General features: G+C 33.8%; 1 protein-coding gene across 1 annotated transcript; it reads left to right on the forward strand.

The window, feature by feature from the left end:
- The first annotated feature begins 3603 nt into the window (after positions 1 to 3603).
- LOC129230344 (protein deadpan-like) lies at positions 3604 to 16842 on the forward strand. Its single transcript, XM_054864741.1, has 4 exons — positions 3604 to 3727; positions 10830 to 10934; positions 15212 to 15296; positions 15836 to 16842. Exons 1-4 carry the CDS (start codon positions 3668 to 3670, stop codon positions 16840 to 16842), a joined length of 1257 nt encoding a protein of 418 aa, XP_054720716.1. The 5' UTR covers positions 3604 to 3667.
- The last annotated feature ends 6798 nt before the right edge of the window (positions 16843 to 23640 follow it).

Below are 23640 nucleotides of genomic sequence, written 5' to 3' on the forward strand. Positions count from 1 at the left end.
GAAATGGATTATGCATTTCGTCACCTCAAAGCAACAAGTAGAATATCTTGCTCTTATTGTCTTCTTACTATCGTTCTGAGGCGACGATATGACAAAAATTTGGTTCCTTGAAGCTCCAGAATAGAGGTAAGTTAAGGTGGGGCAAGTGCGTATTCAAATTTTCCAAGATCATATTTATAAGGACAAGTGCTCTGTTGGGAAACCTGGTACATTTACATATCTTTCATCCATCATTTCTTAATATATTTTCAAAAAAAAAAAAAAAAAAACAAAGAGGAAAGGGAGGGAACCGCGATCATTTTATAATACGAAAAATTATCAGAGAAAACACAAAGTAAGTAATACTGACGAAATAAAAATGAGGATTCATTTGCTCTTTTTTTTTTTTTTTTGAATGGAAAAAGGGCAATGAAAGGGAAGGATGAAAATGTCTCGATCTTTCTCGGGTTAAAAAACTGACTCACTTATTGGAAAGATGTCCTATTAATAGGACATCTGTGCTGTAAAATGAAGGTCTTATTAATTCGGAAGCAAAGCTATAAGGATTGCAGTTTCTTCTGTAGTTAAATACAATCACTGGATGGTCAACTTTTTTCTAATTATTTTCATGTTTTGAAGAGAGAGAGAGGGAGAGAAAGAGAGAGAGAAACGCAGTTATCTTCTGCTTATCCCTCATTGCCTATCAAGTAAAAAATCACAAAAAAAAAAAAAAAATAATTTGAATTCTTAAATTTTGAATTCAAATTATGTTTTTCGCAATCACGAGTTGTGACAGGACCCTACTCATTGGTTACTACTCTACTCACTTGTTTCTAGACACGGCTCTTGTCCCTCCAAGTTACCCTCCTGTTGAACGGAGACGTGTGTATTAGTTGTGTATGTGTAGGCTTTTGTGTGTGCGTAGACCTGTGTGTATGCACGTTGGCGTGTGAGTGCGTATGTGTATGAGCGTGCGTGTGTCTAGGACATGGACGCCACCGACCAGGAGCGGCTACCGGAGGATGGAGCCGCGCCTGCAGGTGGCGGTGGTGGTTGAAAAAGGCACGGAACATCAAAGACGGTCAAATGAGAACAATAAGCAATCGTGATTGCTCAAAAAAAAAAAAAACATAAAGGTTTCTTCAGCTAGAAAACTTTTTCAGTATTCAAAAAGGCAGTGGCTTTTTTTTTCCTTTTGTTTTCTTTCTTTTTTTTTTTCACTCCGTCGCGTTAATTTCGGAGAGTGGATAAATAAATTTAAAAAACGGCTTTTAATCAACTCTGTAGCTGAATAAATAACTTTGTGCGTAAAAAGTAAAATAATAAATAACAACGTCAAATAGCACTTGCAGTAATCTGCAATTAGTGTTATTTGACTTTGTTATTTATTATTTTACTATCTGTGTACTATTTAGACAAACTATGTTTTCATTAGTGGAATTAATGAGATTTTATTTAATGGTCTTTAAATGGGAGAAAGTGCTAAAACCCCGAACTTTCTCGGATTAAAAGTAAAATGATTCACCTAGTGGAAAATACGTCATATTAACAAGACATTTGTGTTCCTATAAAAACAGTATTATTTTTAATGTTATTTCCCCTGGAACTATTAACAATCATTGGACCGCTTCTCTCCAATTTCTCCAATTCTTTTCATCTTTCGAGCAGAAAAAGAAGCGCAGCTTTTTTTTTTTTTTTTTTTTTTTTAGTTTTTTATCACCTATTACCCGTCTAGTAAAAATCCAAAAAAAAAAAAAAAAAAAAAACTCTTGCTGAAGGAACCATGGAATATCCTTCAGCATGAAACTTTTCAGTACTCTGAAGACTTTTTCCCCCTTTCACTAATTTCGGAGGAACAATGAATAAACAAACTAATAAACGGCTTATATTTTCATCAGTGAAATGTTTGACGTTTTATTGAATGACCTTTTAGTAGGAGAAAATGAAGAGTGATAAAACCACGAACTTTTTTGAATTAAAAAATGATTCACTTATTGGAAATCATGTCATATTAACGCAACAAACATGTTCTAGGAAATGAAGATTTTATTAATTCGAAAGTCAAGATTATCAAGCATGCAATTTCCCCTGGAACTAATTACAATCATTGGACAGTCAACTTTTCTCCAAATCTTTTCAACTTTCAGGAAGAAAAATAAGTGAAGTTATCTTTCCCTTATCACCCATTACCCATCAACCAAAAATCCACATAAGTAAATGCGAGAATAAAAGATTCTTCAGCAAGAAAACTCTTTCAATATTCCAACCCCCCCTCCCCCCATTATGTTACTTCCGAGGGAACAATAAACACACAAGCAAAAAACGGTCTGTTAGTTACCTGTGCTATATTTAGACCAAATTATATTTTCATCAGTGGAATTATTGAGGTTTTATTTAAGTTTTTTAATAGGGGAACGTTAGGGTGACAATTGACAAAATCGCGAACTTTCTCGAATGAAAAAAATGATTCACTTGTTGGAAATCATATCATATTAATGCGAAATCCGTGTTCTTGTAAAATGAAGATTTTATTAATTCGGAAGTCAAGATTATCGGGCATGCAATTTCCTCTGGAACTAGTTACAATCATAGGACGGTCAGCTTTTCTCCAATTCTTTTCAACTTTCAGGAAGAAAAATAAGTGCAGTTATCTTTTCCTTATCACCCATTACCCACCAAGTAAAAATCAAAAATAGGAAGTACAAGTATAAAAGATTCTTCAGAAAGAACATTTTTTCAATATTCTAAAAACTCTCCCTCTCTCTGCCCCTCCCCCTCCCCATTACGTTAGTTCCGAGGGGACAATAAATATACATGCCAAAAAACGGTCTGTTAATTATCCATATTATATTTAAACCAAATTATATTTTCATCCGGGGAATTATTGAGGTTTTATTCAAGTCTATTAATAAAAGAAAGTGAGGGTGACAAAATCTCGAGCTTTCTCGAATGAAAAAAAAAAAAAAAAAAGATTCACTTATTGAAAATCATATCATATAAATGTGACATCCGTGTTCTTGTTAAATGAAGATTTTATTAATTTGGAAGTCAAGATTTTTGGGCATGCAATTTCCCCTGGAACTAATTACAATCATTGGACGGTCAACTTTTCTCCAATTCTTTTCATCTTTCGGGCAGAAAAAGAAGCGCAGTTATCTTTTCCTTATCACTCATTACCCATCAAGTAAAAAGCCACATAACCTCTTGCTGAAGGAAACATAAAAGGACCTTCAGAAATTTCTGTCCCCTCTGCCCCAGCAGCAGCAAAAAAAGAAAAAAAAGTTCCCCCTAGTAGTTTTGGAATGACGAATATTCTGTAGAAGCTGAAAAGAACTGCGCTTCCTCGTTTGATTTCGCCGCCCCGCTCACGAGTGACGGAGGCGGGGCTTTTCTTAAAAACCCTCCCCCTCTCCCTTTCGCCTTCCGTCTCCCCCTCGGCACGTGTTGCTCTTCTGAACCAACCGAACGCGCGTGCGTCGGTCGTGACTCGCTTCTAGTTGATTGGTAGCTTCCACTGATGTGTTTTTGCTGCTTTTTTTCCACACTACCACTTCCACTCGCGTGTGACGTCGCACTCTCTTCATGGCGGAAGTTCTCGACTGGCTCGTGTGAGAGCGCAGTCTTTTGAAAGTCGGTTTCGGAGACGGCCGCGCACTTTTAGACGGGAGTTTCGTTTTGAGCGCAAGCAATGACGATGCCTTCCGAAAAACCTGCAGGATTAAATCACGGAATTGGTGAAAGCAGAAGAGTAAGTTTTAAAAATTTTAATGACTTTTTCCAAATATTAATGCTTCATTTACAAGAATAGCAGATTTGTTAAATGTAATTAATAATACCTTATGTTCTCTTGAAAACTTCGAAGATTTTTGGTCAAGGAATTTTTGGTTACAGTCTAGAATAATTTTTTTATTTGAGGTTGACATGCTTGAGGGGGGGGGGAGGTATTACTTACAAAATTGCCGATTAATAAGATTAATTATTTCTCAAATTATATATACAGTACAACTTGTGTAAGTTGACCATTTGGGGTGCAGTACTTTGATGCTCAGATGCTCAACTTAAACAAACGATCAACTTATACAGGTTTATATGCATGACATGGACTAGTTCTGCACCTGACAAAAACGGTCAACTTTGACAGGCGGTCAACTTTACAGGTTTTGCTGTAATACCATATGCTCTCTTGAAAACCTTGAAAAATTTTGGTCAAGAAATTTTTTGGCTGTAGTTTAGAAGGGAACTTTTAATTTGAGTTTAACGTTCTTGTGTGTGGGGGGGGGGGGGAATTACTTATAAAACTCGATTATCAAGTTCATTTAGAGCCAGAAATTATTTCAGAAAACAAGTCATCTAAAACTTTGTTAAGGCAGCAGAAATGCCAACTTTCCTGCTTTAAGCAGGAGAAACCTGCTTTAGTGTTCAATCTGTAGCCCCCGGCTACATGAGAAATTACTCTGCTTTTTACGTTTCCGAACTTTGACTGTCAAGAGTACAGTTAAGAGTCTGTTTTGCTTTCATCTTAGTAGGAAAAATGTAGACAACTTAATGACTGTTGAAGCAAAGAGCAAAAAAGGCCATTTGTTTTTAAAAATGCTAAAGTGGCTATTTTAGTGAGTTGAAACAAACATTAACAGTTTTTGTTTTCAAAAGGTTTTTGCTTTCTGCTTTTTATAAAAATGTTCTTTTTTTATTTGAGTTTCTCACGACCATACATGAATGCTAATTAAAATTATATGCATATCATCTTTATTTTTGTTGCATTTACATTTCCACAGTGTTATTAAATGCTAGACTGAAGAAAAATGTTTCTAATAATGTTGTGAATATTTTTTTTAAATGAAAATAGCATAAATCAGGATTTTATTTTTAATACTTAATAAATCTTTAAAAGAATGTTAACCTAAGTATAAAAATTTTATGCCTCATCGATTAGTTTTTCTATGATTTGTGTCTAAGAATATAAAAATTATAAATTTTATACGAGCATTCATCTGGTACCAAGGTGGAAAATTTTTCTCGCCTTTTGGTTTTGTTGTCCCTGCTTTTCCCATTTGCAAGGTTGGCAAGTCTGAGGCAGAGCAACCAGTGAATGGATGGACACTTAGGCGAAATTTTATTTTTAAAAAGTCATAACATCGTTGAAAGCTGTAACATTTAACATATGACAGTCAAAACCTTTTAATTGTATCTTTTTTTTTTTTTAATTATTATTTGAATATTGGGAGAACTTATGCGACTCTGCGTTAGGTTTTTTGGAGGGTTGAATAGAGGGAAAAAAATACATTCAGCAGGGCTCGAAGTTAACTGGTCTGCTGGTTCGGGACCACAAAAACGAAATCATACAGGTTGCGACAAAGAAAAAAAAACCAAAAAAAAAAAAAAAACCCGAACAAGCAGTTTTTTATGCAACTTTATTTAAAATAAATAAATCAGCAAAGCCCAAAAAATAACGACATGAGTAAACCTTTAGCAATCAATAAATATAATAGGTTTCAAACTGGTCGCCTTTGGCAATGATACAGAGGCGCGACTGCTTATTGAAAATTTCAGCACAAGGCTGCAAGTCTATTATGTATTACCTTTAATCAATCTTATTCCCTCTAAAGCAATTACTTTAGAGAGTCCAAACTTTTGTGTCGTTTAGGGTAGACTTTAGACTCTAAAGTAGGCCGTACAGCATAATCCATGGGATTGAGGTCTGGCGAGTAGCGAGTCCACTCTACAGATGATATCCTCTCAGGAAAATACGCCTTGCACCACTCTTGTCTTTTGGGCCATATGAACTGGTACGAATCAATGTACGAATCAATTTGTCAATTTCTGTTTTTCTGAAATTGATCGATTTGGACAATAAAAAGGTTCACATTTATGCTATTATTTTCAGTAACATATGCATCGATGATTCAATTAAAATCCTCCAAAGTGGTGGAACGGAATTCATTACTGCCATTATTATTAAATTTTAAGTCTCAAGCAGTTGCGGGAAAAAAAAATGTATGTTCGATTCAGCTCACAGCTAGAGAGCCAGTCTATTTTGTAATACAAACTTAAGTTCTATTGTAATTTCATTTCATTGCAATATGATTGATGCTTATTGTTTGACTTATTTCAATAGATGAACAAACACTAATATGTATCAAATTACTTGGTATGCTTTTTTTTCCCCACTCAACGGCTACTTTTTATTTTCTCTCTTTTAACTATCCTTTTGCATTTATTTATTTGATCTTGATCAAACTGACCTGACCCTTCAATCTATTTTAGCCAGAGACATTTTTAACACCTCTTCTCTTCTTCAACCATATTTTACATATTGAAAATTGGTAATAGGCCACAAAAATTTAGTAAAGCTCATTTTCATATGTTCCAATACAAAGCTATTGTGCTGGAAAACAAAAGATTGGAGCAATTAGAATTTTTAAAAAGAAAGGAGGAACTAAAATTTTACTTTCTGTAGAATTCCTACAGTTTTGACAAAAAAGTAAATTTTAAACTGCTTTCTTCTTCTTCTTTTTTTTTCCTTTTCTTCACGACTAGGGATTGCAATACCGGACCAAAAATTCAATACCGGTATTCGGTATTTTTAAAACGTGATACCGGAATATCGGTATAAATACCGGTACTTGAAATTTCTCAAAAAAAAAAAAAAAAAAAAAGCTTGAAAACCAGATGTTTCCTCGCCAAATTTCATAATTTTGTACAAAAATTGCATTATTTATGAAAAAGTATTGTGAACAAATATGAAATGAAGGAACAAATGTCATAATAAAAAATCAATGATAGCAAAAAACATAATTCATCTTTGAATTGTCTTCTCTAAGCCTGGAACTCATTTTAGTGTTCAACTTTCTAACAGTTGAAAGTACTCTTTCTGAATTCACGTAGGTCGGTGGTACAGTTACCAATGCTCGGTACACCTCCTGTAATTGTTTAAAATTCCATCTTCAAATAATTCGGTCTCTTGCTTGTTATTTTTGGATAAGTCCATTTGTGTGTGTGTGTGTGTGTGTGTGTATCTTTTGTATTGTGTGCATTATTATTTATGCACACAATATAAAAGCTAGTTGTAATTTTTTCTGAGCGACGATACTTTTCCACTATAAACATAATTTTTTCTTGAGGAGGAGAGGTTTGTGTTTGCTTTTTATTTGCCATTTGGTGTGGAATTCACTATAAACTTGTCTAAATTTGATCTTGTTAGTTTCTCTTATTCGTTTTCGTTTTCTTTTAAAAATTCTTTACAGTTATGTCATAATTAAAAATCTGAAAATATATTTCAATTTATTACGTTTTTCCTCTACATGCAAATTTTTAAGGCACTATATAATTTCTAAATATTATCTTGTAAAGTATAAAGCCAAATAGCGAGATAGGACAATAAACCAATACTGGTGACAGCACATTGCCATTTGTTATGATAAAAAGAAAAAGGTTTTGTCAAAATTTAGTACAGTTGAGACAAATAATTAAACAAGAAACCATGAAGTATTACTTCAATTGATGGTTGAAATAAATTATGCATAGGACAAATGCATTCAAAATTACACTCTGAATTAACTTTCACAAAAGGGAAAGTGAGCGATCAGGGAAATGGAAAATATAAAAACATGACGCAAAAAAGCGCACGAAAATGCGATTCATTTTACCAATGTCAATATCTGTTTGCTATGCTTTCCGATACAATGCTTCCGATAAGTAAAGTAAAGAAAATAAGTTAAAATTGAGAATTCTTTAATGGAAACTATTTATTATTTTCAACCAATACCAAAAATACCAGTGTTTTACCTCAGCAAATACCGGTATTACGAAATTGCAAAATTGTTCTAAATTTCGGTATTCCGGTATACCGGTATTGCAATCACTGTTCACAACTAATTATCGTGACTCTCATTTTATTTGTTAGTAAGTTATGTTAGCAAGAGCAAGAAAAGAAGTCTCCCATAACTTTACATTGCTCGGGATTCAACCAATCTTTTTTAATTTCAATCCAATTTTTTTAACAATCCAAATCTGTTCTACCCTGCAGATCTTGGTTTTGAAAGGGTTTTCACCAAACATGGAATCGACTGACTTAATTTGGTAAATGAATCAGCTTTCGTTCTGTATTTCTTACAAGCTTATGTTTTGGCCCGATATTTGCGGGTTTTCTTTTTGTTATTCTTGTGATAGTTGCCTGCTTTAAACTTCTTAAATTTTACAAATTCTATTTGTCTTTGTAATTAATTTAATTTAATTAATTTTATTGTTAAAATCGTTTTACACTTTTGTTCTGTGATGAATGGAAATTTATATGGTTTTTGTTCTTCCAAACTGATCAAAACAGTTTTTCAGAAAATTTTTTGGCCAGTTTCCTCTGCATTTCTGGAGAATGTTGAATGCTTTAAATCCGTCTTTTAAAGTTCATGCTATTCCTCTATTTACCGCTGTTATTTTTTTGGGGTTGTGTTTTATATTTACTGCAATTTTAACGATTTGTTTCCATTTGTTTAGTTTGGGTGATTAAAATACTTTTCATCGGAATTACATGAAAGATTTTACTTTCATCATTATGGAATGATCAAACCACACTTATACTCTTCATTGACTGTCCTCATAAGACGCTAGATTTTGCATGAATGACATTTAACCTTTTATTTAGAATTGCTTTATTTCAACAATGTGGATATTATATTTCTAAAAAAAAATACATTTGGTGAATTTTTATGACTTTTTAAAATTTTTGTTTCATGTTTTATATTTTCCACTATTTTGGCTCACTAAAAATTATAAAATTTTGTACGAAAATTGAAAGGATAATGGAGGTGTGTATCTTTTAAATGTCTTCTGTACATAAAACACTTTTTTTTCTATAAAAAAAATGTTTGAAATTCTTAAATTTGGAGGCTCCTTGTAAACTATTTCTATTAATTAAGAGTTGTTGAAATTCTTATGTAATGTGTGTTAAGTTTCTAATTTTTTCCTTTTACCAAAACTTCAAATATTTTAATTTCGTAAAATTTAAGCATAGGAGGTTCTGTTATTATTTTTTTTTGGTGGGGGGAGGGGAGCTAGGCCGACGGGCCCTGCAATGCTGTGACTCTCCCCCCCCCCTCACACTGCGGGTACTTAGGTCCAGAATTTATCGGGGGATGTTTCTGTCTAATGATTTTAAACCGAGAAAGTTCTGAATTTTTATATGAGAGAGAAGAATTAAGAGACTAGGTTTACAAAGCGTAGCCAAGAGTTAACATTTCATGTTCTTGTATATTGTAAATATTGCACTAAAATCCCTATTATCCGCCTCTCCCACAATCCGATGTTGCGCCTAATGCGGTGCGAGCAGAAATGATCTTATTCATTTTTCTGATTTGATGCGATGGAATTTCCTACAAAAAAATATGAATACCCGAAAATGGCCCGCTCCTGTCAACAGCGACTGTGAAACTGTTAATAAAAATCACATCAGCGATAAGGACTTCGTTTGTTGAACCGGATTATTGATTGTTTGAACTTTTCTTTTACTCTTACTAGGGGGCTTCGCCCCCTGTTCGTTGACACTCACCAACATCCGAAGGTTGCTTCTCAATCTTATTTGGTTCACGATTAAATTTTTCAAATCATCTATGAAGAACAAAAATACGCGTTACGATTAGAACAAAATATCATTACAAAAATTCTATATAAATTACATCCACCACGCATTATGGACAGATAATGGACTTTTAATAAATTTTAATTGCAGAGCATGATTTAATATATTATTATTATCTCTCATTATTATTTCATCTCTTTTCCTCACCATATTCCTTTAAAAAAAAAACGAAAAGACAAAAATTTAAAATAGTTATAATGATAGAGCTCAAGTGGCAGTTGCAAAATAATGTATGATGCATTGAAAATAATAAACATTAAATAAAATATTAAAGGATAACAAAATAAGATTATAGAATGTTAAAAAAAAAAAAATCAGAACTTCATTTTAACCTAGAGAAACGTTAGAAGTCTTCACGAAATTAAAATCTATTCTTGTGTTCTTTTTGAACTGGCACAAGTCAGAGGATTTGGATATTTCAGAGTGTATTCCGTGTTTGAAAACACAAAAAGAGAATAGTGTATTCAGATTGCAATTCATGAGAAATATTCATAAGTATAACATACGCAGCAAATAAATGGGCTTGTAAATATACTCTTTAAATGTACCTAAATGACATTAAAACTGCAGATAAAATGAAATTTCATTAAACTGAATCTTAATTAATAATTTCATTGAAAATCGTGTTGTTCTAAAATATCGTGATGTTCTAAAATCGTCGATAAAATGTTTCTTAAATTGTTTACTCTATTGTGAAGAATGTTGGAGACACAGTGTGCCCCACTGTATCCCCATTATCATTTCCCACTGTACCCCAAAGCAGTATTTTTAAATCGAGAGTCAAAAGTTGCGCAAAATTTATTCATGAAATGAAAAACATTACATGCACGCGATTAAGAAAGTTTCAGCTTTAAATTTAATTTACTGATATTGATTATTGAATAATAATTTGTACCCCAAATTCAAAAAGTTAAACTTGCATGGTTTGTGCAACAGTGATAGCAAAAATAAAACGAGCTTACAAGATGAAATATGGCGGTGGCTAGTCTCCACGGTGTTGCCATATAGGTTAACTAAAATAAGGCATACGTTTTTAATTTTTCGCAAATGAAAAATTCCATTTGTCCTACTGTGCCCTCCTCTCACCTACCACCAGCAGTTTTATGAAAGAGTTTGTTTTTTTTAACCCATGTTTTTATTAAACTCCGATTGAAAACAAATGTCTGCATTTAAGGATATTTTTTACATTTGACTTATGAGCCCACACTTTAATTTACAGGCTTCCAAACCGCTGATAGAAAAAAGACGAAGAGCTAGAATTAACCAGAGTTTGGCAGAGCTAAAATCCCTCGTCGTCGATTCTAAAAAGGAAGTTCATGCCCAGGTAAGAATTGCTTCTTAATTTTTATTTCGTGCAAACATTTCAGTCGTTTCCATGTTTAAGTTATTAGTCTATAAGTTTATTTCATCTCGAAGTGCTGAGAAATTTTATGGTTTCATACAGGGGAGCCCTGAACAAATTTTTAGGAGGGCGGAAATTCTCAATTTGCGTAATGGAACTTTGCCGAATGATGATAATCTTGCCGAATGAAACTTCTAATTTCGCCGAATGATGATAATTTTGCCAATGTAACTCCGAATCGTCAGACAAAATTTGGCGATTTAGGATATTTTTGGAAGGTCACAGGGACCTCCCATGACCTCTCATCGGGGAGCCCATGGTTTCATAGAAATGCGTGTTTCACCCATAGCTCAGACTGAGGACAGAACTCTTGATGTCTTATTTCAGTGGGGAGAAAAAACGAGTTCGTGAGGCCTCGAGTCAGTTAAAAGTTGCTAAAAAAGCAATCAGTAAGCTGCTAATTGAGCTTCTAAAAACGACTTCTAACGTTTTTTCATCAGATATAAATCATTTCCTAAAAAAATAATTGCCATAACTCCAGATTAATTTTAATAAAGCCGACAGACAAGCTATTACAGAAACTTTCACGCACGCCAACATAAATTCAGCGTTTCGAATTCATTACCAAAGCCCATCATGTAACATTGTAACAAATGGTACGCTATATCTCTCCCAAAACGAGGCCATTATTTAGGTTTTCAAAAAAAGCCACATCTTCGACTTTGCTCCTTAATCAACTACCTTTCCACATCACGAGCTATTTACACAACCTGTGGGATCATTTAACCACCTCCCGAATGTAAGACATACCAGAGATGATACTGATTGGCGATGGGACCAATGGATAACATTCCCTCGCGTAACGCCGTAACTCGTGAGGTGACGAACGAGGAGGAACTACGTAACTCATACCAGAATTATCTTCCAGAGAATTCCATGTACAAAGTAATGAATGGTCTGTAATGGCGGTCGTGCTTCGCCTGCCGTGAAATGCTGACAGATTCGGATCACGTGCCATCTGTTATGACGTAAGGGATGTAGGTCCTTGTGGGGTTAAGTGCTGTATTTTTTGGATTATTTACTGCGCACGTCAGCACTGTTGTGTGCAACACGGCCGAAATGGTAGCAATTAATTCACAGAGTTAACTCACACATACACATTGTATCCTTCAGTACCCTGTGGATGGACTGAACGAGGCAATCTATATCCAAGATGACCTCCAGTGATGGTCTCAAATGTAGTATCATGGGAAATGGATCGATGTTGACTTTGCTAACTTGCCGCAATCGTAATGTGAATGTTCTGTGATGAATCACTTGAAAATGTTCCTCATTAGTCAAGCAGGCGTAAGGTGACATTGGCCATGTTGTTGCTGTTGTTAATCTCAGATTGCTGAGCAGAGTCAGACAATCCTCGGGAACGCAAAAAGCTTCAGGAAGTCCAAAAACATTAGACTCCCGGAGATACTTGTCTTTTGTGAAACCTAAACAAGCTTATGGGCAGCTTATTGAGAAGGGATAAAAGATGGAGAGAGTGAAACTCTTTCTTTACTTTTTTCATTTAGTTCAATTCTAAAGTCATCAAATGTGGGCATTCTACCCCTTCTATAGAAATCAGGAAAAGTGGGCTTCGTCCCGGCACCTGTCTAAAATCATAACAAGTACTCTATATTCTTAAAGCACGGATCTTAAATCACGCGATAACATTTAAAGTACACTCAAAATTTTTGGGAGGGCAGAAGTTTTAAGTTTGCTTAGTTAAACTCCTAGTTTTGTCGAATGATAAAATACAAGTATGCATCATTAGTAAATCTAGTGAAAAGAGATATTCGGGTATTTAAAAATTGCAATTTGAGCTTTTAAATTTGCCGAACCGTCAAACAAAGTTTGCCAAATAAAAAAAAGAAATTGGGAGGTCTCAATGACCTCCCAACGGGGCGCTCCTGAGTATATTATTGGATGGAAACAGGTGCATTTCGTTTATTTCATTTGTTTCGCGCAAAATGGGTCAACCGTTCGTCAGAGTTGTTCCATGTGACTCGGGATCTTTGCCTCAGCCTTTTCTTGCCGATATAATGAACTTGATCCTTACAGTCACTAATTCTTACTCTAAGGGGAGGTTATGTCGGCAGTGCACCAGTGAACTTTAGGAAAGATCTTACGACTCTGCTGAAAAGGTAGGGCTTTGGTATGGCGACACATGAAGTGTGTGAATGGCAACTACGTCCTATTTTGAACAGGACTGTCCTGTTCAAAATAATTCTGCTTTCACACGTAGCAGAACGGAACACGGAAACATTTGAACCGAAAGACTTTAGGTGGAATTGTTTTTTAAGCAGTTTCGGACTAACAAATTGAGTCACGTGTATTTTCGCATATTTTTGTATTGTATGTTGTTTGTTCGGCTCTAGTACGCCAACAGAAAGAGTATCTCCACTTATCATAAATTGTGAACCGACAAAACTGAACAGTTTCTAATCGCAGTGCTCAAAACAATGTTGAGTTGTAAAAGTAAATTGCGTGAAATCTTGTCAAGAACTGCATTCTCATTGAAAATCAGCACCAAATACATTCTAACAAATTTGTGCGTCAAAAAATAGTACTTTAAACATCTGGAAAAAGCACAAACTTAAAAAAATTAATGCATATGCAGTTGCCTGAAACCGTTAAGTGTCCCGTTTTGAGGGAAAAAATAAGCAACAGTTAGAACATAGGCTGATTTCGTATAAGCATTAAGAAGTAATAAGACGTTTGCTTTTGTGTGAAAGAGAATAAATAACTCCAAATATCTACGTTATGATAGCACAGATTTGATAAAAATATTATGCTCTCATGTTTCGGAGTTGCGAGAAGCCGTTTTTCAATACACAAAAGTATTGAGCCTTCGATACATAAGTAATAGCAACAAAAAAAGCTTTCTTTCTTTTACAATTTTTATTTCAGTTTAATATTGATTGCTTTAATTTTTTTTTTTTTTTTGGAAATTAAATCTTTCGATGCATACCAAGGTGCAATGTAATGAACATTTTTGTTCAAAAAATAAAATAAAAATTACCATAACAATGATAATTTAAAAAAAAAAAAAATCCATATAATTTCAATGAAAAGAAATGAACTATTGCTTCCGAGATGGGGAAGAAAAAAAAGACCTCACCTTTCGAACGCATTAGTGCATCTGAATAACCTCATTAAGTTTCGACTACTAATGTCATCGAAAAGAAAAAGAAATACCTAGTTGACGCCACGCGTTTCGTGCCAACCTGGAGGCAATGCTGCAATTTCTCAATGCATCCGCTTAATTAGTTCTCCAGATCTTATTAGTTTTGTTTCCTAGTTTGCATTCGCTTTGCGTCCCGAGTTTAGTTGTTTGTGCTGGCGAGTGATTGCAGACGATTTTTCTTGCCTTCACAAGTTAAATAAACTTGGAACATGTTACTGTTTTAATATTCATGAAAGCAACAAGACTTTTTTTTATTATTATTATTAGTGAGAGCAAGTGTTTTTATCGTGTAAGGTGCTATGTAAGTAATCCTAAGTGTTCCCCCCCCCCCATGTTTCGCAGAAGCAGCGTGACAAATATACATTATAATTTTTTACTCAGTGTCGTTTAATTGAGAAGCTCCCACGTTCTTCACTGAATTTGCATAGAATGCTTCTTATAAATCATTCTAAAATATTGCACTTTTTTGTGCAGAGTTACCATCCGAATAAAAAAAATACGCAAAATTAAATTCGTGGTTTGCGCAGAGTAAATAACAATTTTGCTTCCAATAAAGTTTAAGAAAATTAACTTAGTGATTCACAAATTTGAATGCAGGTGGAAAATTGATACCCCTTCTTTTGTTTAAATTTAATTTTTGTTTAATTTTATTATTATTATTCTTTTTCCCTTTTGTATTCAACGAATGGTTAACAAGAACGTTCCTTTTCTGAATTCTACTATTATATATATATATGCATTTAAAAATTTTTTTTAAATATTTTATATAACTTCAGATTTTAATAATAATGTAAAAATATCAAAAATGAATATTCTGCCAAATAATAATATTCTAGTTTCATCCAATATCTTCTTTTTAGCTATAGTTTGCAGCTAAAACATTTCCGCTGTTTTTCTTTTTTTTTTTTTTTAAATAATAAATGTTATTTCTATATCATAGTCTTCAAGAATTACTAATTGCTGTTAGTTACTTTTACTTCGCAACTGTCTCTATTTTCTTATCCCAGCATTTATTAATTACTTTTTCTTTTCATTACAGAATACAAGGCCTCCAAAGTTGGAAAAGGCAGATATACTGGAATTGACTGTAGCTCATCTTAGAAATTTACATGAATATATAGCCCGTAAGAATTTTTCTATAGTATTTGCTAATAGCTTTATTACTTAAATTTAACACTCTTGATCTTCCAGAGCAAATAAACATGATTTTGATTGCAGATAAAACTGTATAAAATATTTGGAATTTGATAACATTTAATAATAAATCTAATTTGATTATTTGATAAAATGATCAAATGATTTGTTTTACTTTCGTGTTGATGTTACCAAGCATTTATTTCTGCCTCAATTTGCTACGACGCGAGTTTTCCGAAATTAAACTATCAATATTGCAACCAGTAACTGCAACCAGTTTGAGTCTCTTTTTACCTCAACAGTTTCTTATTGTTTAATGCAAGTGAAAAGTAAAATAGTTCTTTGATTCAAAACTTTGAATGAAAATTGTGCGCATATGCGTAAGTACCTCACGAGACTTATGGAGAAAAATATTCTTTTTTATAACTCATACGATGTAATAAGGATACTGAATATTTTTGAAGAAAAAAGTTCTTTTCCAATTTCCACGTGAGAAGACGAATGACATGATCATAATTTTTCTTTCCAGAGCCAACATCTTCAGAAGGAGATGACAACAGCTACAAAGCTGGCTTTTCCAGATGCCTTCAAGAAGTCTATCAGTTCATCGAAAAGGAAGCCAATCTCAGCAGAGCCCAGAAAACTCGCCTGCTCTCCCACCTCACCAGTGTCGGCCCAGTGCTTCTTTCACAAAGCAGTCCCGACTCTGCTTCAATTGCCATGGAGGACTCAGCATCTTCCTGTTCTTCCAACAGCAGAAGCGGCACGCCTCTTATAGAATCAATGGACTACATGCCTTGTAGTCCCCTCAGCGACTCTAATCAAGATGTATCCTCGACTTCCTCCTCGTCCCCTTCGAATTCCAGAACTCTAAACGGATGGAACAAGCCGGATCATAAAGTTCCCTCCGTCAGGAACGTTTCATCGAACATATTGAGTGATTTCAACAGGGAGGGTTCTTCCTCACCGCCATCCCATTCCAGGCTAACTGTGATCTGTAAAAAAGAGCATTCCTCCTCGAGTGCAATGAAGATGGAATTTAAGAATGCGTCTACAATTTCTAGTGAACTTTCAGTAGATTCTTCGAACTATTCAAGGCACATGTTTCCACAGATTTGTTCGGATTCTGTACCTATTTCCTCCAAGAAAGAGCTTGTCAACACCAACTTCGAGCAAAGATTTTCCCCCGCCCATAATTCTACTTCAAACAAAACATTCAAACCCAATCAGGTTTCTCCTGGTGTGGTTTTAAATGCCAACACTCCTTTTCAACAGGATTATAGTTCTGCAATGTGCAACTCAAATGGACCATTAAATTTAGCATCAAGCTCTAGAGAGTCATTAGTTAAGTCACGTTATTCCTGCACCAGCAATGGTAACAGGAACACTGTTGAAAATTTTGACTACACTAATGGATGCCTTAAGCCAAATCTCGCTGTTGAAAGCACTGCTAATAGACTTTTCGTTATGAGGAATCCCCAAAATCACACAGAATCATCAATTGCTCAAATGGACCCCGTTTGGAGACCTTGGTGATAAAATTTTTATATTTATTGTATAATACAAAATATGAACTTATATTACAACAAAATCTCTCACCAAATTACAGGATGAAATTACAGGATTCAAATAATTTTTGTTTATAAGACACATTTTAATCATATATTCTTTCCCAGTAAATTTATTGCAGATTTGTCTATTGAAATGGAATTAACTGCTGAAATAATAAATAGTTTAAGGAAAGATACTATGATTTCGACCAAAAATTGTTTCCAAGGTATAAAATCTTAATTAATGCAATTATTTATGACTCATCATTAAATGAGTGGAACTTGTTAATAAAGTTTGATAAATAGGCAAAACCATTTATGGTTTTGCCTATTTATCAAACTACCAGGTCAACGCTTTAAAGCAGGGTCACTTTCACGATCTCTAACGATTGAAATAGTATCTCAAATTATCTAAAACTATGTTATATTTAGATATTTTTTGTAAGTGCCTTGCTGAGAGTTGAAAAACATTAGGCTTTGAAGTTTTTCTTAATTCAACAGCTTTAGAATTATTTGTCACCTAATAAGGGATTAACTGGGTACCAAATAATTCAATACGTGCCAAATATTCTTGAAATATTAGCGTTCTGGAATTTACTTCTGTTTTGAAGTACTTGCCGCAATAAAAGAAGTATCTAAAGCAGAATTATTAGTTATTTTTAAACTACAAGTAAATACAAGTTTCCATTAATTTGACATTTCAATCTCTAAAATTTTCATTGCTTCAAATATTTCGCAAAGTTATCTTTTATAGAAAAAAATAGTCAAAAAAGTTTTATGGTAACGGACATTTGAGGGCCTCCTTAAAAGAAGGAATGAGCTTCAATTTTTGAATATTTTCAGGAATCAAGAAAAACGCTTTTAAAATTCATTTTTGAAGATTTCGTCTTTATATTTAACGTTATGCTCGAGTTTACCTTTATGAAACCGATTTCAATGCCATTTAATAAAAAAACGATGTTACCTGCGTGTAATTAAGGGTTTGTATTGGACGTGTCCCGTTCTTACTTCAAATACATATATACAGGGTGTCTCAGTCAAATGTGTCAACAGGCTTAAGAAATGTAACTAACATGCATCCTGACAATTTGAAATCATATAGCAATTCTGTGTCGGAAATACTTACCCGAACCGAGAAATTTGAGATATGCCAGGAGTATTCAAGACTGGAGTTCCATGTGACGAAGATGGGTGGTATACATTGTAGTCGGTTGAAAAAACTTCGAACATTTTCTTAGACCCATGTAACTTTCGCTTTTTTACATGTAATGTTAAAAAGATTTTTCACTTACGGTCACTTACTTTTCTTTATGGTACTTCTGTGTACATCACCGTTTCAGGAAAGCATTTCCGATCCAAACAACTCGTCAGAGTACACCCCTACCCCTCTTTGGAGTTCTGAAATGTTTATCTGAGACGCCCTGTATTATTTGAAATTTAGATTATAGTATTCCAAATATCATTTGATTAAAAGTATCTTATCGAATATTAGTTGAAGATGTATTGTACTTGTACATAACGAAAGGTAATATTTTTCTTAAAACATTTCAATGTAAAATGCTTGTAAATGGCAAAAAGTGAAGGTGTTCCCTTGCAGAGAGGTTTTAATTTTGTAAGTGATGTTTTCGAGCTTAGGCTATAAAATACATTTATAGGACATTTTAGAAACAGTAGAGAGCTTAAAAGAAAACAAAACACCCAAAATAGGCCCAAATTTGCAGGATGCAGCAAACACGTGTTTCGGGGTTAGAAAAATCCCGTTTGTCAATGCAAAAGAAGTGAGCTTATAGATTCAAAGACATCCGATATCCTTTGTGCTCATTTCTTTTGCATTGAAAAAGGTTCTTTGTAAATCTGAAGCACGTGCGTGCAGTTTCCTACAAATTTGCGCCTAGTTGTGTTGCTTTATTTTATATTATACTCAAGCACAAAGGTATTTATTCAATTCTTGCACAGAGCTTATTTTTCACTGTAAAAAATATTGATGTTTAACACCTTTCGAGCTCAATTTATAACATTGTATACACAACATGTTAAAAGAAACAATCAGAAACAGTACACAATAAAATCACATAATCGTTGTTTGATTGGCAATCTAAAGAGGTTTGATTGATCCAATGTTCTTTTTAGTAAATCAAACCATGAAATAGTTTTGAGAAATAACGAGTCCCAAATTCGTGATAAACATTCCGTATTTGTTGTAGTCGTTAAAATATTTTAAAATATAATGCAGAAACGAAGAAATGTGATTGGTTACTCCTGCTAACATCGAATGAGACCATTATTATATTTGAATTCTGATGATACCCACAGTAACAAATAGAGGATGAAGAAAGGAGGAGTAATGGATAGAATTCCTCTTTTCTCTTCAAAATGTGTAAACGTTCTTTATTTTTAGATCTGAAACCTTATTATATTCAAATGAACATAAAGCACCGGCAGACCTCATGGTAGTTGTTCATAACTTTCCACCACTGCCTTGTAAACACCAACAGGCTCATAAAATTCACTTTAATAATACTATAGATGGTTGCACCGTATTCATAGGTCGCAGCAACATCTGTTTAATCGGCCTAAAATTCTTATTATTTAAATCCAAACTTACGACTTGCTGTTACTGGACCCTTGTCTTTTCTTGGTGCCGTTACCCTAGTATAAATATTTTAAAAAAAATATTGCAAACGTGCTTTATGGTTCAACAATATTACATTTTGTATGATGTATAAGAAGAATAATTTAAACATTTTCATATGTATCTGAATCTCAAAATCGCTGCTTATGACTGGAACAATCCTAATGCCAAATGCCTGTACAAATTCATGATTTCTTTTATTATATTTATGTATACTAAAAGAAATCATCTTTTATGTATATTTAATCTATATTTCCTGTTGTTATATATAGATCTTCAAAAATATGTTTGCCAAATGTGCCTGTAAAATATTGTATGTTACCTTGTATATAAATTTTATTTTTGTACTTTTATGAATGACTTGACTTTAATAAATTTGTTAACTTAAAATGCACTTATTTTATGTCTGTCTAGCTGAAGTGAGTGAAGTAAACGTTAAAAGAAAACTGTGTCCTAAATTTCGTAGTCGATTTCACTTTTATTATTGTAGAAAATACTTGAGGTTGAACAATAAACCTGTCTCTTGATTTGCAACTTTGGCTCAAGTTTCAAAGTTTTATTCAGTTTCCCATTGTTACCAACTTTTCCGGTGTCTTTCTGGCGACTCCCAAATTTTGAAGCTTTCCCCCGAGCTTCCTAATGAAGCAAATATTTCCCAAATTTTCATCAAAACATGGAAATTCCCTAAAATGGGATTTTTCAGTGAATAGAATTTCGGAAAAATCCCTACAGTAAAACGATTGCGATTGCAAAATCGAAAATTTTTACAACACGAATATGAAAATTGTAGTTCATGTCCGATCCTTTCAGAATCATTTTAATTTCACTTTTTTCAGTTTAAAAACTTATTTTCCAAAAATGTGGTTAAACGTTAAAGCTTTTTTTCTGAATTTCCCAAATTCTATCTGTTGCAATTAACATGACTGATGATGAATACATAATAACATAACTGATAATGAATTAATATTCATTATCAGTTACAAGAAATGCTTTTTTGCTATCAAGATTTGCATATTGTTTTCACTTGACCGTTGATTTTTCTATGCTTAAAATGCAGGCGTCTATGCTCCTCGGAATCGAGTTATTTAGAACGACCTTCTCGAATCAACACAAACGGACTTCAGTATTACTTTCAGAGAAATAATTTCAATCGAATAATTTTAATGAGAGGAAAAAATGAAAATTGACAGTGAAAAAAAGCATAGACATCACTGTTGTTGTTATTATTGGGTTGTTCAGAAAGTCATTTCGTTTTTTTTTTTTGGGGAACATGAAAGACAGTTTTCGTATAATGAATAAATATTTTATTAAATTATATATTGGCCATTCTGGTCCAACACCTTTTGCCATCTTTCTGGCAGTAACATAATTCCCCTCTCATAAAAGTTTTGGTCCGTGCTGGCAAAAAACTGGTTCAGGTGGTTTTTGACATCTTCATTTGAGGTAAAGGTTTTGCCATCCAAAAAATTTTGCAGGGACCGGAACAAATAGTAGTCGGAAGGCGCCAGATCTGGAGAATATGGTGGATGTTGCAGTACGTCCCATTCAAGCTGTAAAAGTTTTTGGCGAGTGACCAAACTTGTGTGAGGCTCCGTAAGGACATGGGGCACCCACACATCGAGCTTCGAGGTTAAGCCTATGCCTTTCAAATGGCCATAAACAGTCGAATTCGACAAATTTAATCTCTCACCGATCTCTCGTGTGGTTATTCGCCGATTTGCATCAACTAATGCCTTTATCGCATCTTTGTCAGCTTCGACCGGCCTTCCAGACCGTGGTGCATCTTCGACATCAAAATTGCCGGATAGAAATTTTGCAAACCAGTTCTGGCACTGGCGTACTGTTAACACGCCTTCTCCATACACATCCGTCAATTTTTTTCTCGCTTGGACAGCATTTTTACCTTTTCTGAAGTAAAAAAGTAAAATATGACGAAAATGCTGCTTATTGCTCTCCATATTTAAGAGGGCACCAACCAAAAACTACTGCGTAGAATTAATAGAACTTTTTCACACACAAGCCTTGCAATATCAGCTCTCAAGACATATAATGGTTATGCGGCTTAAGTGTGAAGTTGGTTTCGAAAATACGTAATTAAGTCCTCTGACGGGAAAAAACGAAATTACTTTCCGAACAACCCAATAATTTCTTTTTTTGAAAGCGTGAAAATACTCGTTACATTTTTTAGAGGAGTAAAGTTTAATTTGAAGTAATGAAAGATACGTAAAGAGTAAGGACAGTAAAAGTAATCCATTCCATAAAAAACTAACTTCCTAAGAATGAAATACAAGATAATAGAGAAAGAAGTTAGATGTATGTGGGCTTTTTTTTTTTCTTTTTACATTTAGAATGTTCGCCACAGTTTGTACAATAATAAAATATTCGAGTGTAGTATTTTTAAAATTTTAATTGTTAATCCCCATTTTCAACTATGCTAAATTTTTATTTAAAATACAAAGTGCTCTTAAGTTACTTAAATTGCGGCAATTTACCGATTAAATGGGTGGCCACGTAAAATCGGGAGTAGACAACATGACAAGCTTCAATATCCCTTCAAAAAATGTGGTCGTATTGTTTAAAACTTTGTACTTCAATGCTACAATTTTCAAAAATATTGTTCATTCATTTGGTAGTGGGATAGTTCCGTTTTTTTTTTTTTTCTTTTTTTGCGAGAAACTACACATGGGAATCTCCTGATGGTTCCAGTCAGTTTAGTCATGTAGAAAATTTAGCTTTTGATTCATTTAGAAAATAATGGATTATGTAGCGACTACCCCATTTGCCTTCCGCAACAGATTCTCTTTTAACCATAACAATAAAAAATGAAATGATAAATAAAAAAAATCTATCACGTAAGCGGATCATAACCTGTAGGGCAAACGTAACCCTGCGTAATGCTATAATTAGGATCCTGCTAGCGTTCATAATGCTGCTAGGCAGAGTTCCCATTATAGAGAAGAGAAAAAAAAATGGGGGAAAAAATCTCACCCTCTGTTGAAATTAGAGTGAGATTTTTAGAAATTGAAAGAGTTTTTTTTTTTTTTTTTTTTGAAATTTTAGTATTTAATTTAACAGACGTGAAAAAATCGAAAGCCCTATTGCCATGCATCAAAAATTTTTTCGAGTGAAATTTCTTTTAAAAGTCCCCGGTTTTAGCGGTCTCACGCTCTATCGGGAATTCGGCTGAAAAGTTAGGTTTGCCCCAACTATAATTTTCCTCTGGGACTGTCCTTGCTTCGTTGATCCTCATTCTTCAATTTTGTTTTGTTCATTAATTTTTCCTAGTATGTATCTAAATCTAAATGCATCTTACAATTCCCCCAGAAAACGAAAATAATTTACTATTTTAGTTTGATTAAAAGCTCTAATTGACAGAATGATTATTAAGTAAAACATAATGAAAGAAGACAAACCACGAATTCAAGTTTTTATGTTATCGATGGCTATTGAGTGTATTCCATTTCTCCGAACCACTATCTTTTTGATCTGTAAAACAGGATAAATGACAGCAATTGAAAACGAAAAATGCATTCCGAAAAGTGCATCGATACGTCAGTGCCATTTGCATATCAGGCAATTTTAAGAGGAGTCATTTTGCAAGTTTAATGCCCTCTGGAATGAAGAAAAAGAAGAAGAAAAGTTAGAATTCGTTCTTATTTCTTCTGATTTGTCCGCTGTGCCCTGATATGAAAATAACAGCTATTTTCTCATTGGCTTGTGGAATTCCCAAACGGCACGACTCCTTATGCTTTATAATTCAGAGATTCTTATCTTCGTGACATTCGATCTGTCGAACTGAACGCACGCGACTTTTCAATTAAAGCCATTTAGATGGGCGTGACGACAGACGATTTTGACTTTAACATGCACCAAATAAAAGCAACAGTTCAAGGTTTGTGTAGAAATAAAATCCGCATACCAGTTGGCCCCGGCCACACACGATGATAAAAAAAGAAAAATCTGATTCACAATTCTAAAATTTCTAATATACACAGTAACATTTCTTCTTTTCGTTCTTTAATATTTAGAATTAGAATACATTTTGATCAGTAAGAAAGTTTTGATCTTTGAAGCACCAAAAAGAAAAACTGCTAGGATCATTGAAGTCAAAGTAAAAACTAATTTAGAAATGTATCCACGCTAATTAACTCG

Source organism: Uloborus diversus, chromosome 9 (assembly GCF_026930045.1).
Source record: "Uloborus diversus isolate 005 chromosome 9, Udiv.v.3.1, whole genome shotgun sequence".
NCBI classification, from domain to species: Eukaryota; Metazoa; Arthropoda; class Arachnida; order Araneae; family Uloboridae; genus Uloborus; species Uloborus diversus.